Source organism: Nansenia antarctica (assembly GCF_963989245.1).
Source record: "Nansenia antarctica genome assembly, chromosome: 11".
Lineage (NCBI taxonomy): Eukaryota > Metazoa > Chordata > Actinopteri > Argentiniformes > Microstomatidae > Nansenia > Nansenia antarctica.
The window spans coordinates 22,363,444-22,382,035 of record NC_137681.1 but is presented as its reverse complement, the minus strand read 5'-3'; the positions used below and the strand labels follow the sequence as shown (position 1 = coordinate 22,382,035).

General features: G+C 47.5%; 2 protein-coding genes across 2 annotated transcripts in view; one reads left to right on the top strand and one right to left on the bottom strand.

Moving 5' to 3' along the window:
• The window catches only part of hid1b (HID1 domain containing b), a gene marked incomplete at both ends in the record, with an annotated part of 33,318 nt that extends 31,858 nt beyond the window's left edge, over positions 1-1,460 (top strand). The window contains 2 exons of the mRNA XM_080541588.1: positions 791-949; positions 1,397-1,460. Coding sequence (XP_080397714.1) covers positions 791-949; positions 1,397-1,460 — 223 coding nt within the window. The remainder of the gene's footprint in view (positions 1-790; positions 950-1,396) is intronic.
• Positions 1,461-3,709: 2,249 nt separating this feature from the next.
• Positions 3,710-7,563, bottom strand: LOC308168009 (proton channel OTOP3-like; the record flags this gene model as incomplete). The annotated part of the gene is made up of 7 exons (XM_080542488.1): positions 3,710-3,880; positions 4,387-4,535; positions 4,850-5,569; positions 5,688-5,842; positions 5,985-6,043; positions 6,165-6,301; positions 7,182-7,563. The coding sequence occupies 7 exons, from the start codon at positions 7,561-7,563 to the stop codon at positions 3,710-3,712; spliced, it is 1,773 nt and encodes a 590-aa protein (XP_080398614.1).
• Positions 7,564-18,592: the final 11,029 nt, after the last annotated feature.

Here is an 18,592-nt window from a genome sequence, read left to right as displayed (position 1 = left end):
CGGTGTCCTGCCCGCTGTCCCGAGCTCGCTGGACTGTGGAACTTTCTATGTTAAGCACCTCGGCATAACAGCGATTTTTTTGTTATGCTTGTTTTAAAGAAAAGGTCTATAATGCATTGAAATGACATTAGTAGGTGTCATATGCCATCAGACATGGAAATATGTCATATGCGCGACTGTCGGCCACAAATCAGCCTGTAACGTTAGACAGAGCACCTCGACATAAAAGCGATTTTTTTGTTAAGCTTGTTATAAAGAAAAGGTCTATAATGCATTGAAATGACATTAAACTAAGATAATACGATGGTTATCATAATTTTTCAAGTCTTTAATTACAAGTAATTACAGAAAAAGTAAATGACATTTCAGGCTCGCTTCCGTATTTAGGAGAGCGAAAATAATATTTCTGTAGATGATTCGCAATGCATGCCGGAAGGGAGTCTCATGGCTCCGAATGGAACGTGGGTCCAGATTTTCTCCGAATGGAGCCATGGAAAACCCTAGCCCTAGCCCTAACACTCCATGTAAAATGAATTGGGACGCCACTACCCCTACACGTGAACGCGCAAAACGGAGCCGAAGGGGTGAAAACGGAGCCGGAGGGGTGAATTGGGATTCACCCATGAAGTTTGAATTGATGTTAGAGCTTGATTTGCTGAGTGGTTTAATGTGTGTCTGTAATATGATCAATGTAATGTGTGTCTGTAATAGATAGATAATAGATAATCTGACAGATGTAATAGATAGATAATAGATAATCTGACAGATGTAATGTGTATGTCTTCTCAAGGGGCCTGACGGATGAATCAGAGATCCTGAAGTTCCTCCAGCACGGCACCCTGGTGGGCCTACTTCCTGTCCCCCACCCCATCCTGATCAGGAAGTACCAAGCCAACGCAGGCACAGCCATGTGGTTCCGCACATACATGTGGGGGGTCATCTACCTACGGTGAGCAAAATGGGACAAATTGAAAAAAATACAGAAAAAAGCGTTTCACAGAGTGGGAAATTATTCCCACTCTGTGAAACGCTTATGATTATAATGAATTCTAATGATTATAATTAATGATGATTATAATGATTATAATGAATTCTTATGAATTATTATTCGCATCATAATGTGAATGAGAATTTGAGTAGGACTAAGACGCAATCATTATTTTTGATTATTATTAACTATTATTAAGGCAACTGATTATAGATTACATTAAGATTCAATAAAGAACATTTTGCTGTTATTACTACAGAGAATTCACAAGCTGAAACAGCCGGTCATAATACTAGCTGCCACATCCAGTGAATTGTAGGTGGTTGTCATGGCATTCAAACCGAGTTTCGAGTTTTTTATTTTTTTTAACAATGACATGATTTCTTTCCCGGGCTCTTGTTGCCATAGTAACGTGGATCCCCCAATCTGGTACGACACGGATGTCAGGCTCTTTGAGATTCAGAGGGTTTAGTGGAACAGAGAGGGAGGACGAGTTTCCTGCTTCTCTGGACTGGGTTGACTGGCTGTCATTCATTTCACCTCATCTCGCCATCTTTAAACGTCAACTGAAGTCTGTTTGATGAGAGACAGATGATGATTCCAATGGACACATTTATTGTGGAATGTTTTTTTTTATTATTTTTTATTTTATTTTATCCCTTTCTTGCCAACCCCTGGGACACTGTGTAACTGTCAATAAAACAGTTTACAACAAGCAGTCTGGTACTACAACAACAGTCAAATATTTGCCAAACTCTCCCTCAGTTCTGTAGTCCTCTTGTGATAGGTGTATCCTTTCACCTCTGTATCCTTTATTTACTTTCTTTGCCAAACACCGGTTTTGCTGTTTCTTTAACTTTAGATTGCTTTAGATCATATGAAAGAAAGATTAATTGCACATAGTTTCATAATCTTTTCCTGACCATAGGCTTTACTGACCATACTTTTAGGAGGAACTTCATCTTTCTCTTTCCAAAATGTCCTTTTAGCTCTTCAGTATCACTTCAAGATCAAAAGGTCTCTTTTCATTTCGGCGTTCCGTGAAATAAAGAGTGACAGGCCTGAGGGAGTCTGACTACAGGATGCCGCTTTAAGACGCCGGTCACGTCCAAGTTCAAGAGAGGGAGGTCTGAGGAGAACTAACGGGGACAGGAGCCTCGGTGACGGGGGAGTCTCTCTGGAACATATTCACTCCTCTGCACAGCAAGCAAAACACAATGACGTGAATGAGATATTGAAATGTGTTCGGTGTCTGACTGATAATGGCAATATTTTTGCAGGACATTTTGGGGGTAGAAGGAGGAATCATGCTATTATGTTATGTAATGCCGAGCGAAAATGAGGCACAGACAATGCAATTGTATTTTCAGAGTATTTTCTTGTTACGGTAAATGTGAAATATATCATACATTTAATAAATCATTTATAATGTGGCTTGTTGTGGGACAATAATTACACAATGAAACAAACAAACAAAACACAAATCTAGATGATAAAAGTTACATATTCAGTTACTAATTCACACCTTTTAACATTCTTCAACATGACAGTTTTGATATCAGCGGTCCCTTGCCTCATCTACCAGCTTAAAACTCACCAACTGCCAAATAGTTCTGGAACACTCACCACGTAGAGTGCCAAGTGTTTTATGTGTTGCTTCCCTAGCAACAACACTCTGATTGGCTACAAAATGAAGCACCATAATTTATGCATTTCTGGTGAATAAAGTCGCCCGTAGCTCTCTAGAATGTAGACAGTTTGGGTGACTTTATTCACTCCCTCGACACTAAACGAGTCAAACATTGAACATTTGAGGATTTCCATGACATTCGAACATCTTCCACCATTACAGATCTTTTTTTGTTGTTGTAATCAATTAGTTATTGCAAAACAGTACACATGAAAAACTCACATTATTACACCAAACAAAATAAGTGTCTGTCCTGATTATTATTATTTTTTTCCTTATCTTACCCCCCCCCCCCACTATCAACACATGAGTAACCCCCCCCCCCCCCCCCCCCATGGCGATAACATCACCACCCCCCATTACACTATATTTGGTATATCATAAAATCAGAATAATACAACAATTACAGGTTACATTCACATGCAACACAACCTACAAACACAGTCACTCCATCAACTTTTTTATCCTATGTATTGCAGAGGTCCATGTTTGAATTGTCCTTTCTTTAGCTCCATGTATTCTGGCTATAGATTGTTCCATGTATAGTATGTCCAGGAAAGACATCAGCCATTGTTTACACGTAAGAGTATGTGGAGGATTCCATCCTAATGCTAACATCTTTTTGGCTGCGGTAAGACCAGCAAATAAAACACGAAACATGGAAGCTGGAAGACAGATCCAATGATGAAGTATCATTCAAAATCAATAATCTCGGACAACAAGGTATATGGATCCCCAATAGATTAGATAAAGTGGAAGATATTAGTTTCAAAAAAAAAAAAAAGGACATTCCCAGTACATGTGTAAAAAGGAGCCCACATGACCGAGTGAACACAAATTGAGGAGGGTATGGTTTTCATGAGGTGGCGTCTTCTCGGAGTGAGGTATAACCTGTGTAAGAAGTTAAAGTGAATAAGCTTATGATTAGGATTTTTAGATGTGGTATCCAGATTGTCCCAAACAGACCATTACAGATCTTTGATATGGACAGTAGCCCCTAGTGGCCTAGTCAGAGTGGTGGTCCCTGGGGCTCAGGCCATGATGAGCAGCTCCATCAGAGCTCCCACGGAGTGCATCCTGTAGAAGACGCCCAGGGGCTGGCCCAGGTTGACCAGGACGAACCACGCAGTGAAGCCGTAGAACTGCTTCCCCAGGCCGTTCTCAAACTGGGGGTGGGCTCCGAAAGCAGGGATCACCCAGAGCTGAGAGGAGAGGTCAGGAGACGGGGGGACGATGGGGTGTGGGGAGGAAGAACAGGGTGTGATTACTGCTGAAGTATTTAATATGTGTTTATTATTGGTGAACACAAAGGAAGGTGGTCTGTATAATGTAACTGCTCGCGCTACAGTGCCCTGTGTAAGTAATGGGACAGTGAAGCATTTCTTCTTCTTTTGGCACAAATACCTAATAAAAGCTGAGAATCTCTACTTTAATATGTATCATTTACCTTTCATCGTAATTGTTTGATTTAAAACCTAAACATTTGGAGTGTAAAGCCAAAAGAAGAAAAAAAAATGCTTCACTGTCCCATAACTTATGCAGGGCACTGAATATTTATTATACAGTATATAACCTGTGTTAAATAACCCATAATAACCTGCTGCTGTATATAAATAAAATATACAAAAAAGTCTGCTATGGTGTCCTTTTCCCAAAGTGACATATCAATATTTTATATATTTATTCAAGCCACATCAGCATTACTCACCATGACGTTGGAGAGGATGAGGAAGGCACAGATCTCCTGCGTTGCTCTCTTGGTCCAGGGCTTGTGACCTTCCCCTGCATGACCACCAGGGGGTGCTGGAGCTGCCTTTGCCATCTCCAACAGGGAGACGCTCCCTCCTGCAGCATCAGCTACTTTGGTCTTCTCCACGGACTTCTTCCTTGGCTATGAGACAGGAGGATGGGGGTCATATCTCAGGATGTTACTAAACATATCATTATGATCTATTATCGTCTATATTTATCTATCCTTGTCTAGTACTTGTACTCTGCAATGACAATAAAGTTGAATCTAACCTAATCTAATCTAATCTAATCTCTAATCTATTACCATCTATTGGTTTAAACCTTAAAAAAAGAATCACCATTCATTCTCATATTTGGAGCAAAGCAAATAGGGTGTCAGAGGTAGTTTTGAACACTCGACATGAACCATCAGCCTGAACCATCGACTGGGTTTGAGTGAGAGAGACGTGCCTTGAAGATGCTGCTCCTCCGCCTTCCGTTCCTCTTGGCGAGAGCCAGGCTGGGGTGCCGGTGGAGCCCCTCGATGATGAAGATGTTCTGTAACAGGAGCTCCAGCAGGCTGAGGAGAGAGTAGGAAAGGTCCAGGCTTCCCAGAGGCCGGCTAGGCCCGACAGCCAGAGCGGCCACCAGGGAGAAGTAGGACAGGGCCAGCTGCCCCAGCGCTGCCCCGATCAGCAGCATCACGTCCAGGCTACGCGTGGGGTTGTGTCCCCCCTCCTCGGCCCTCCTCTCCAGCTTATGGACCAACATCCCGGCCAGCGAGCAGAGGGACATCAGTGGCATCAGCGCCAGGTGGTACCCGTAGAACATGAGGAAGGCAGTGGTGCGGTGTCGGAGGTGGCTGACCCAGACCTGATACAGGATGAAGACGGTCACCCCCGCCACCAGGACCAGGGCCCCAAACAGGGGGCCGAAGAGGATCCCTCCTTGGTGGACGATGCGGAGGGTCAGCTTCTCGGCCTGGTGAGGGTGGGAGTTTGGGTCCATCACGCGGCCCACGTTCTTCCACATCACGTAGAGCATGCAGCCGGCCATGAGGTAGTACTCGATGTTGAAGGGGTACAGGACCTCGTAGCCCTTGCGGAAGGCGAGGCAGCCTGCGTGTGCACTGCACTGGCAGATGGTTGCGTTAGTCCACCCTGCGAACAGACACATGCATTGACACGTTTTGAAAAGGTTTATGGTCTATTCATAATGTAGGTGTTCGATAGGTATGTTATTGGATAAAGGCTAGTACTGTTGATAATGATAGCATACCGGAGTCTGTGCTCCCTGCGCTGTCAGACATGGTAGTGTTGCTGAGAGCCTCCCTGTCCGCCTTCTCCATCTCGATCTCCATGTGCACCGTGTCCTCGGTGACGGCGTTCAGCCACAGCAGCAGATCGGCACAGAGCGTGATCATCAGTCCGGACCTACGGAGGAAGATGAGAACACACACGTGCAGTAACACAAACAAGCATCATTGTCAATGCAAATTCCATAGATAAATTCCATCCACAAAAAACAACAAAGACCATTGTGAATTTGTTTGTAGAAACAAAATACGGGATGCACCTGGTGATGATCTTGTGCCTGTGAATGCAGTCTTTGGAGTGAGCCCACAGTAAATAGGTCTAGAAACGGAAAGTTTCAAGCTTCAATCACATTGCGCAAGAACACTTTATGATACAGTAAGGGCAATTAATCGATAATGTTTTTGTTTGTTTTTGTTTATGACCTAATGACTGTAATCACCTGTAGTCCTAGAAACGGGGCCTCAATGAACGGGGCGAGGACTTTAGCTGCCGGCTTACACTCCCTCATCATGAGGTAATACCCCATCCTGAACACGTGCAGGAGGAGGCTGAAGGCGGCAAACAGGACCACCACCACTAGGACGGAAACAAGAACCAGTTTATCTGTCTTTCATTCTTTCATTGGACTGTTCTTACTGTATATAATGTTCTCAGATGTCTACTTTATTTTATTCTACTATTCTATTGTCACTTTATTTTAGTTGTTGTTGTTTGTGAGCTGCTGAACGCCTTAATTTCCCCTCAGGGATCACTAAAATATCTATTTCCACTTGACAATTTAATTTGCCATGACCAACAATAAACCGTTTTAGCATCATGATTGTGTTCTGTTTCTGGTATAACCGGTTGTCCGTATTGAATGTCAGTGTGTTATCCTGCTGAAAGCCCTATTTGACTAATTTCTGCCAAAAAAAAAACAGACCAAACCAAACTAAACTGCTCATAACATTAGAAATATGATGATCAGAGGCAAAAGCAGAATACCATTTGATACATTAGATTAGATTAGATTAGATTCAACTTTATTGTCATTGCAGAGTACCAGACATCGAAATGCTGTTTAGCATCTAAACAGAAGTGCAAATAGTGATATAAAACATGATATAAAATCATGATAGTGATAGGTACAGTATGGCAAGTACGGTAGTTAAAGTATATACAGTTATGAGCTATGTACAGTATGGTATGTACAGATGCAAAGGTAGTATTTGTAATAGTGCAAAGGGTAATTGAGTGTTCACATTGATAGGTAACACCGTGAAGTTTGTTGTGGATATACTCAGACCATTGTTCAGAATAACATACTACACATGACAAGGAGATAAAGACAATCAACAATCAAATTAAGGCAGAATTTGGGTGCGTCCAGCTTAATCACTAACACATATCACCACGCCCCCAGTGTACAGTCCATGCCCTCTTATAAGTAGGTAACTATATGGTATATAGAGCTTACCCGTGACAGGGACTCCCCCAGCATGGTGGTCCTTGTGGGGGCAGATGCCCGGCTGCCTGCTGGCCCAGAGCAGGTACCAGAGCATCCAGGCCACACTCAGCGCCATCAGGAGCAGCATGAACACCTGGGGCTCCTGGTGCCTCAGGCCCCGGGGGTTGAAGGCCTGGCCGGCCACCAGGGCCGCCCCCAGCAGCACCACGTTCATCCCCACCACCCCCGAGAGCAGCCGCCTGCCGCTGGGGGCCCACACCAGGACCGGGTCTGGGTCCACCTGGGTCCCGGAGGGTTCTTGCTCCAGGTGAGTCCCAGGTGGATCCGCCCAGGTGGCATCCTGGTCTGTGGATGTGGCCGCGCCGGAGGTGGTACCTGTCTCTGAGTTCATGCTGACCTTCTTGGAGAAGACACCGACGGTTTCTCTCTGAATACTTCAACTTTGCCTGTCCTGATACTCTCCGCGGTTTCTTTTTCTCACTCTCTCTCTTTCTCTCTGACTCTCTCTGTCTCTCCCTCTCTCTCTGTCTCTCCCTCTGTCTCCCCCCCTCTCTCTGACTCTCCCTCTTTGTCTCTCTCTCTCTCCCTCCCTCTCGTTCATAAAATTCAGCATCTGATACCCTCTCTCATTGTTTTTCTCTCTCTCTCATAATGCAAATCTGAAGAAGCAGAGTCAAGGTCCACCTGCTCTACACAGAAAGCCCATGAAAGCCTTAGAGGCATGTGAGAACACAGCCACACTGTCCCTATTCACAGTCCTTGTTTGTTCGTTCAAGGTTGTGTAGGTGTGTATGGGCGTGATCCTGCACTAGGAATTAATCCTGACACACCTCATAAAAAGAATGACGTGGTCTCCTGTTTGCTTATATGTTGACCTCTGTGTTATCATTTGTTCGAAACTGGCTGTGCTGCAACTACTGGATTCCTGTCACACTTCAACAAAAAAAGTCATGAATGGGAGTAGTAGTAGAGACCTATCAGCCAGTAAGGGCTGTAGCTTGTGAACTTCTCCTTGTGCATGTATGGACCTGCTGTAGCTATGTTCAAATGGTGTTTGATGGTGTACTGTTACTAATGTAGTGTATTTTTATCATAACGATAACCAAGTGCATATGCAATGTCTGTTATTAGCATTACATAGCTGGATGCTCTCTCTATTTTTAATACTGTGTGTAAAGCACTTATGAATACAAACTTATCTTGCATAGTCGGGACCTTTAAGTAAGGTCCAGTAATTAGTCCTCTGCTAACAAACAGCTGATACCCTTCAAATCCGTAGAGCCTTGGGGTTGAGCTCAGCCTAACTTCTGTATACCCAATGGAACGAACCATAGGAGTGAATCATTCCTTATTAGGACAACTCCTATTTTCAATTCTTGATTAAGAACATCTCTTATGATTGTAGCTGTGATAGAAAGATAACTGTCATTAAGGTTCCTAGGCAGCCATACTAATGTCGGTATTTCATCTGTGCTGTGACAGCATATTAATGGTTAACCTATTGAGAATAGTCTGAGAATAGGATGCCGAGAGGATAGGATGATTTCCCCCTGATGTGTATATAAACCGTGTAGCGTTAGGTGGAGACCCTCCAGTTCGCTGAGCTTATGTGTGTGAACTCATCGACGGTCATGGACATTCTCTTCCTTTAAAACCTAAAAAGATATATAGACATATACAGTATATGATATATAATATTCACAACACTAAAATAGTTTGAACACCATCTGCACCACCAGTCTCTGGCGTCCTAATCTCTGTCTTTATCACTGCTAATGAGTAGCAGGAGATAAGAGCTGAAACTCTAGAGTACTGATATTACTGTACATACTGTACAACTCCTCCTCTGGCTGTTAAATCTTACCTACTGTATATGAGGTCCCAAACGTCAATTGGTCTATCTTTATTTTGTATTTCTATCTATTTTATTTTGCCTATTATTCAGTTGTCACTTTATTTTTGTTGTTGTGTTGTGGTCTGAGCTCCTGTAATGCCTTCATTTCCCCATGGAAATCAATAAAGTACACTTTATGATACAGTAAGGGCAATTGAACAACAATGCTTTCAAGTTTATGACCTAATGACTGTGGTGATCACCTGTAGACTTAGAAATGGGGCCCCAATGAACGGGGCGAGGACTTCAGCTGCCGGTTGACACTATCTGTCTGTCTGTCTGTCTGTCTATCTATCTATCTATCTATCTATCTATCTATCTATCTATCTATCTATCTATCTCTATCTATCTATCAAGGTGTAACCCTTTCCTTTTGGGTGTTCAGAATACACCCTAGCACCAGGGTTCGAGTTATAAGCTGAGCTTTGTGGGGGTCTCCAAAATAACAGTGCGAAATGTTCTCATGCACACAGCGATGGGACTTACAAGTTTTAATTAGCCATAGGCTACTCATTTCACCACATCAAGAGCACCACATGAAACAACAGCTATAAGCGATAGTCACGGGTATCTCTGCCAATAATTTTGTTGTTTTTGCTATACAGTCCATTCATTGTGCTTTCATCTAATGTTATGCTACTACGGGAATCAAGTGATTTGACATTAGAAATGAATTTGTTTCATCTCTTGTGCAATGTGCTCTACAATCTGATCGGTGAGCAGGGGCCAACTGTCGTGCCATTCATCTCATTAAGTTTCATAATTGGATTCATCCAAAGGCATCCTTTCTTTAGCGACAGTATAGGCTGCCCTGAACGAACTAGCTGTCTCCTTATACATACTGGAGGTGAGTTCAGCTACTTTCTTCGGAAGCACTTGCTTTTGTTTGAGCTCTGCTATTTCAACAGTTTCAACGTTGGGTGTCATAACAGGTGCAGCTGAATTCAAGTTTGGTTTCTTGGTTGAAAACCCGAAACTTTCCAGGCTTGTTGACTCGGTCGGCAGCAGTGGCCTTTTTTGGGGCGGCATGATAGCTAGCTACTGAATGTTTTCTTCTCAATAATCATGTTCGCAAGCTCTCAACGATCATATTCTGCTGTTGCACAATATTCTACTGCGCCCCATAGTGTCTTGGTGGTAAAGTGCAGGCAGTCAAAGGCATACTGTCATTCACAGGAGATTAATGCTGGTGCGCATAGTTCTTTTGGAAAACGTGTTTATTTTAGAATATTTATCATATAAATAAATATAAATAATACTCATTACATTGACATTTTTTATCAAATAATGGTTGTGGTAATGTATTATTAGCGACCCCCACAGATGTATGATTTTACTGCTTTCATGGGAGCTCAGACCTTCCTTATGGGAGCTCAGCTCCCATTGGCTCCCACATAACTCGAACCCTGCTTCTATGTCCTGTTCACTGTATAGAGTCACGATTTCATTTTCCTTCACAGAAATCTCCCCCGGGTTTTCGGAACTGAAATCATATAATGCCCTAGCCCCCTGCCCCCTCTGAGTCCGCCAGTGTTTGTATCCAAAGGTTCCGCCGTATAAAGTCGTTGTGTTTGCTTCTGCCTCTCTCATCGCAGACTCCTCTGCTGTCGTACAGCAGCAACAACCACACGTAATCAGACTGGATAATCGAGGGAGGAGCTAGAGGAGGCAGGGCAATCAGACAACATGAATCAAGCCCTGCATCCTGCATTCGTTGATGTGTGTTCATGTGGGATGGACACAAATGAAGAAGACTCCTCAATGTCGGTTTATAATATTTATTCAGACAAAGATGTCAACACCCTGTGGGTGGGAATACAGCGTATGAGTAAATACAATTACCAAAACAAGACATACATAACAAGATATAAACAAACATGAACGATTACTGTTAACCACAATCTGATAATAAGATACATATAACTAATAACAGACTTACGTATAACAGGCAAACACGTCCTAAAGAGAGAGGAGAAACAGCGTGTATCCTCGGACCACCTGGCATCCACAATGGCCGCCACAACTTCTCCTAACTCTAACCTCTTAACAGAGAGTACTAAACACATAAACCAATACTATCGCCCCCTAGCGGTCGGGAGTACACTCCACCCTGCATCCCCCCCAGACCGGGGAGCCACGAATCCACGTGGGTCCACGGGCTCAAATCCATTGGCCAGACTCAGCTTCATATCGCTTAGGTGGCCTCCTAGCACGGGCCGGCCGGGCGGGCCGCAGTGGCGACGGCGCAGGAAGAGGTGTAGCGGGAGCCACACCAGCGGGAACTAGGGGCGCGGGGAGAGACGATGCCCCGCCTGAAGGCCCTAGCAGAGAGGGGCCCAGAACAGCAACACGGGGCCCATCCGTCCCCAGCCGGGCGTCACCCTGGGGCACCACTGGACCAGAGGGGGTAGCTAGGGGCAGAAAGTCCAGGGAGGGAGGAGGCAGGGGAGGCGGCGACGGCAGCCGCTGGGTACATGGGGCGACTGGCGTGTAGCCACGGAGGAACCGCCGGTTGCGCAACGTCAGGCGTCCTGAGCCATCAACTCTCACCCGATACTGATCGTGGCCAAGCGACTCCACCACCACCCCAGACCTGTCCCACTTATTGGGGCTCGGGCCCTGCTGATTCTGGATGAACACCCTCTCACCGAGTGCCAGAGGGCGAAGTGGTCTTGAATGAACCCCCAGAGACTCGGTGGTACGGGACATCCGCGTACGAAGGGCATCCTCCTTCACAGCCCATGCCTGACGCCAGAGAGGACGGATATGCGGGTTCGAAAACTTCTCCAGCCTGTTAACGAAGGAGAGCGAGCCTCGAAGGGGGTGACCGAAAATGATCTGTGCTGGTGAGAGGTTGCAGTCTGGGTCGGGTGTGTTACGCAACTGTATCATCGCGCGCAAGAAGCGATCCTGGTCGAGACTGCCCGCCGGGCCACTGTTGGACATCAGAAGCCGCTTCGCAGTCTTAACAGCGACCTCCGCTCTCCCGTTAGACTGTGGGAAACTGACGGAGGACACACGATGCCTGATCTGCCATAGGCGGAAGAAGTCCTGAGTGTGGCTTGCCATAAATTCCGGGCCGCCATCGCTTGAAAGCTCCTCAGGCACCCCAAAGGTCCGGAAGAATGAGCGGAGGTGGCGAACAAGGCCAGCTGCGCCTCCAGCATCAGTCCCGGCCGCAGCGCCCAGGACCTCCACCCAGCCTGAGAGCCGATCCCCGACGACCAGGTAGTGGCGGCCCCCGTAATCAAAGAAGTCAGCAAACACTGCCTCGAACGGGGTGGACGGTGGCGGAGATGACAGAGGGGGCGTAGCTGCCTGTGATGGAGCATTGCGGTTGCAGTCCGCGCACCCGGTCCTGACAGTGCGGATATCCCCAGACATCCCAGGCCAGTAGACTATGGCCCGGGCGTGCTGCTCCATCGCCGAAACCCCCTGGTGGGCAGCATGAAGGTGTCGAAGGACTCTCCCGCGGAGGGATAGGGGAATCACGACGCGATCCTGATACAGCAAGACCCCGTCCTGCGCATAGATGGAGTCACAGACCGGCGACAAACTCACCACGGCAGGGTCATGCGCGTCCACTCCGTCCCCGTGCTCAATCATGTCCAGCAGGCGGCCGAGGCATGCGTCAGCCGCTGTCTCTTGCGCGAGGAGGGGCCAGGAGACGGCGCCGAGCTCCTGAGCATCGACGCAGATGGAAGCCATGAGTGCCAACTCGACAGTGTCAGGCACGCCTGGCGGTTCCAGGGAGAGGCCGCTAGCCGAGCCCGAGGGGGAAGGGTGCCTTGAGGCAGCGTCAGCGGCATGGTTGCTCACGCCAGGGAGGTAAACAATCTCGAAACGCCATGGGAGGGTACGCTGTTTGAGCCTGAACAAGCGTGAGTTTGTGATCTCGTCGAGTGTGCGGTCCCCGAAGATCTTCACCAGGGGCTTGTGGTCGGTGACCACGACGAGATCGTCGCATCCCTGCGTGAAGTATCGTGCCTGCTCCAGACCCCAGGCCACGGCCAGGGCCTCCCCTTCGATAGCCGCATAACGCTGCTCCGCGGAGGACAGGAAGCGAGACCCAGCGAGTGTGATTCTCCAACCTCCCGGGCAGCAGTCCGGCACGCCCGAGGCACAGCTGCAATGCTGTTGGAGAAGGAAGTAGCCAATGCCTCGCCTGGACCAGTCGGGGCGGAGGCAGGTGCGCTTCTGCATGTCATAGATCTCTACACCTTCGCGAATGGCCCCAATTATGGCATGCTTAGACGCCTGGAAGGCCTCCTCCAGCTCGGTTGACCATGCGAACTTGCAGCGTGGGCTGAGGAAGGGCTTGAAAGGAGCCATAGTATCGCGCAACTGGGCGTAGTTAGTCACTTGATTTACAAGGCCGAACCAGCTTCTGATATCTGTCGTGGAGACCGGGCTGGGGAAGTCCCGGATGGCGTCCAGGTATTTGGGAAGTGGCTCGATGGTAGCGTCCGACACCCTGAAGCCAGCGAAGTCCACGCTCCTCTGCGCAAACTGAAACTTGCCCGGGTTCAACACGACGCCTGACCGCCCGACACGTGTCAGGAAATCGATGGTCCTCCACCAGTGCTGCTCCAAGTCGGTGTCGTAGTGGACCGTGTCATCCACACACCGTTCCTTGCGTTCAAAGTCTGAGAGGATAGCGTCAAAACGGCGGTTGTAGCCATCACCCGACGAGAGGAAACCCTGTGGTGCCCTGGTGTAACGCCACCGGCCAAAGGGAGTGATGAACGTTGTCAGATGACGGTCAGACTCGCGCAGTGGCACACTGTGATAACCATTCCAAGCGTCCGTGACTGTCTTCCAGGTGCCCTTCGGGACACGACGTGCGAGGTGGAATGGGGACTCAGTGGCGAACGTCTCACGCTGGCAGAACTTATTGAGAGGGGAAAGGTCCACGGTCCTGCGGGGGGACCCGTCGTGCTTCCGGGTAACCACCATCCGGTGGCACCATGTAACCGGTTCGCCGTACGGCACACGCTCGATGACACCAAGGGCCTCGTCCCGGAGAAGGTCGTCGTGGACCTTCTGCTGCCAGTGGAGAGGCACACCGGCTGCGGTGTGGCACGCTTTCGGTGCGGCAGCAGGGTCCACATGCATCTCGACGGGCGGCCCCTCCATGCACGGCAATGCCCGATGGGGGCACGTGTTAAATGTAGATGAGGCATACCTCTCAATCAACCACCCCTTCATCCGGCTATTGTTCTCAGGCTCGCAAGAGAATGGCAGCGCCGCGGGGCGTGACGGAGGGACTGCACGCTGTGGACACGAGCACCCGGCGTCATGGGGGTCGCTCGGGCCGTCGCAGCCGCCGTTGGCGGACCTCAATGCATTCACAGACAAGGGCCGACCCGGCGAAGAAGGGGGGGCAGGATCGTGCGTGTCCCTGGGTCGCCCCTCACCACCTGTTGGGAAGTCCTTAGGCAGGAGGCTGAGGTTGAGCAGCGACTCATAGGAGAGGTACATTCCCCGGACTGAGCTGCTCACATACACCATTGAGCGGCAGGACGACACCTCGCCGCCGTTGGAGACCGCCGAGAGTGTAGCAAAGAATGCGCCATCAATGGCTATGGGGGAGCGATTTGCAGCCGAGAGGCTGAGGCTAACAGGGCGCAGGTCGTCACGCGAGAATCCGCAGGACAGGTACTCCTCTAACGACCAAATGTCCGACTGCGCACCTGTGTCTGCGATGGCGGACACCTCCACCATGTTCCCCGAGGGCCGACAGCCGGCGCCGCCCCCCTGACCCACCGGATTGTCAATCGAGACGGAGATCAGTGCCCGGGGGTGTTCCCTCAGCCTGGCCCGCCTCCATTCGCCCTTGGAAAAGATATGGTGCTCGAGTCTGAGAGGTGCCGTTGTGCGGCGCCGATGATGGTTCCCGTAGTGTCGATCTGGGCGCGCCTCAGACTGAATGACCGAGAGCTGGGAGATTGGCTCCGACTCCAGGGCGGCCTGCTGACCGTTAGACGGCGTCCGCAGCCACACCTCGGATCCCATGGTAGCCTGCTGACCGTCAAATGGTGGCAGCCGCCGCTTGCGTCGACGGGCCTTGAAGCAGTCGACACAGAGCTGGTGAGGCCTGATGTTCCATCCGCGAGACCCCTCTGTAAAGACATGGAACGTGTTCTGACACCCTGGGCACACGGCTCGTTTTGCCACATCAGCTGGACTCGGGGCCAAGGAGGGGCTCCGCTGTGGGCTTGGCTGTGGGTCCTTCCTCAAGCGCTGGAATGAGGAGACAGCCGACAGGGCGGATGATGGAAGGGCGTTACGAGCCATCTCCTTGCCCTCGACGAGCGCGACCACATCATTAACGGGCTTCAGAAGAATGTCAGGCGTCCCTAACGCCTCACGGCGTATGTCCGGGTCGTAGATCCCATTAACAAGGACATCGCGGATGATGTGATCAGTGTAGCTCACACTCTTGCCACACTCGCAGACAGCCACGTAAGAGCACGTCTCCGCCTTCCCACGCACTCTGGCAGTAAAGGCGCGGAATGTCTCATCGCGTTCCTGGCGCAGCTGAAGCAGCTCTGTGCGCAGGACGCATGTGGCGACCGGGACAACGGCCAGCAAGCGCATAGCAGCAAGTAGTTCCTCTAGAGCCCCAGAGGCGACGTCCGGGTCCGCTTTCAACAGGCTGTCTCCAAGTTCGATCCCCGCGCACTGAAACAGCTGGAACGGGGCCTGGGCCGCTCCAATGCCCGACCCCGCCCGGAAGACCTCCCACCGCCGGACGAACACGTTCCACTCCTCCGTTGAGATGCCGGTGTCAACCCTAGGCCGCTCCATCCTCGGGCCTCGGGGAGCTGGGGTCTGAACCGCCGCACCTCGATGGAAATGTCCATGGTTTGTCAGCAAGACGATGGCGAGTGCTTCGGAAACGTCTCTGGTCTCGAAGTCGCAGCCGGGGAAGGGGCATTCCACCTTCATGGTGTTGACATGAAGAAGACTCCTCAATGTCGGTTTATAATATTTATTCAGACAAAGATGTCAACACCCTGTGGGTGGGAATACAGCGTATGAGTAAATACAATTACCAAAACAAGACATACATAACAAGATATAAACAAACATGAACGATTACTGTTAACCACAATCTGATAATAAGATACATATAACTAATAACAGACTTACGTATAACAGGCAAACACGTCCTAAAGAGAGAGGAGAAACAGCGTGTATCCTCGGACCACCTGGCATCCACAATGGCCGCCACAACTTCTCCTAACTCTAACCTCTTAACAGAGAGTACTAAACACATAAACCAATACTATCGCCCCCTAGCGGTCGGGAGTACACTCCACCCTGCAACAAACACGAAACAATGTCTCAAATAGTGTGGTAACAGTAGTCTACCACAATAACAATAGATGTTTGTGTGTGTGTGTGTGTGTGTGTGTGTGTATGTTTTTTACAATGTTAATGCACATAATTGTTCTGAAAACAAATCAGGAGTTGGGGGATCCCTTGAAATATAATTCAATTAAGTTAATTAAAGTTCTACGAATATGAACATTATTGGAATCACACACGTCGCAACATGTCCTCATGACAGAGCTTTATTTGTGTATATTGCTATGATACATTATAAATCACCTTGTAAACTGTACTCAGTCCCTCAAAGCCAAACTGAAGTGAAAGTTCGTCCTACAATTTTAAACCAAACATTTGAAAGATGTATTTATTCTTTTTTTTTTTTTTTATGTATTCTGCGTTACACAATATGTCACTCAAGTGTGAACTGCTGTAGCCGAACACCATGCTTTCAAATCCTATTTATAGCACAGAAAGGACACTTCGCATTCGAGTATACAACTTGCAGTTCCCACGGAGGTGGCAACAGAGGGCGCACATAAGTGACCCCAAGTAAGGAGAAGTAAAGACAGTTGAAGTAATCCCCAAAGATATATAAATGAATGAGGCAGACAAAGTAAATCTCCTTTTCCAATTTTGAGGCAAGGCTGAAATCAGTAGATTTTGGATTGATCATACAGTCCCATATTATTTAAAAAGTTGTTTATATGACATACGACCATACATTGCTGCCAATCATTTCAGTGAGAAGTAAAAAATAAAAAAATAAATAGAAATAGACAAGATCTTGCAACCTGGGACTCTGGGAGACCTTGAGAAATTCCTATCAATTTATGGTAAAATCACACTGATTAACTCCTTAGTTATACTGTATACCAGGCACGTTGTTAGCCCCAGGCCTTGGGATGACCTTATGTTGCCTTTGTAGAATCCAGTTGATAAATCTTCAAGCTGTAATTTGTTCCCCTCCAGCATGTGAATGAAGCATATGTATCTCTGTAACATGTAACATATATAACATATATATATATAACATATATATATATGTAACATATGTATCTCTGTAACATGTATTCACTCAGATGGGCAGTTAGCTAGATGGCTACTAGGCTACCATAGTTACCACAGTTCACTTTCAATAGCAAGCAGAAATGTTAAGCCTAGCAACATCCTGACATTCCCAGCAGCATGGTAGGCTGTTTATAATCACTTATTATGATTATTATTATTACTATTGTTATTATTATAATATTAATATTATTTACAAAGTCAATTACTCCATCATCATCCTACAGGAAAAATGTGGTGAAGTAATAAAATAGCAATAGAATGCTGATTGATGTACATGACATCTGTTTCTGCATTGAATATTGGCCTGTAGCTGCATCCAGTAGTGTTGCTGTGTTGTGTGACTGTCAGCCCATATGGAATGATGAACCTTGATGACTAGTTTAGCCCCTATGGGATGGAATAGTGCATTCATGATTGGCTTTGGTATAATCTGATATTGGTTGGTGTGTCAAAAAATGGTTGTGTCTATGAATAAAATAAATGGATACATAACAAGTGTTTATGATCTAATCATCACGTAAAATAAAATAAGAGATTTGTTTAGATTTTGGTCGTCATGCTGATTATGATCTTTTCTATGACCAGGAAAGGAGACAGACAGGATAGGAGACAGGAGGAGAGAGCAGAGGAGATGAGGAGTGGGACAGACAGATGAAACACCAAGAGCTGCTGGAGTGGTGGTTCTCTTACTGTTCCTTAGGGTTTTAGGGTTCTACTGCTGCTGAACATAAAAATACTAACCAAGTTGAATGAGAAGTCAGATTGCTCATTTTGTTTATTTTCATTTTATGTTGTGAAAGCAGATGCACCTTACCGGAACATTTTGGTAGAACACACGTGTGTGTGTGTGTGTGTGTGTGTGTGTGTGTGTTAATAATTGAATTGAAGGTGTGGGGCAGTCTTCCTCTCCTCCTTTGCTTTCTCTTCCTTCTCTCTTTCCTTCTGGAGCAGCTCATCTTCCTTTCTCTGGGCAGCCCGCTCTCTCTTCTCAGCCTCCTCCCTCCTCTTCCTCTCCTTTTTCTCCTGATTCGCCCTCCTCTCCTCCTCCCTCTGCTCTTCTGCTCTCCTCTTCTGCTCTGCCTTCTTCACCCTCTTCTCCGCCTCCTCCCTCCTCTTCCTC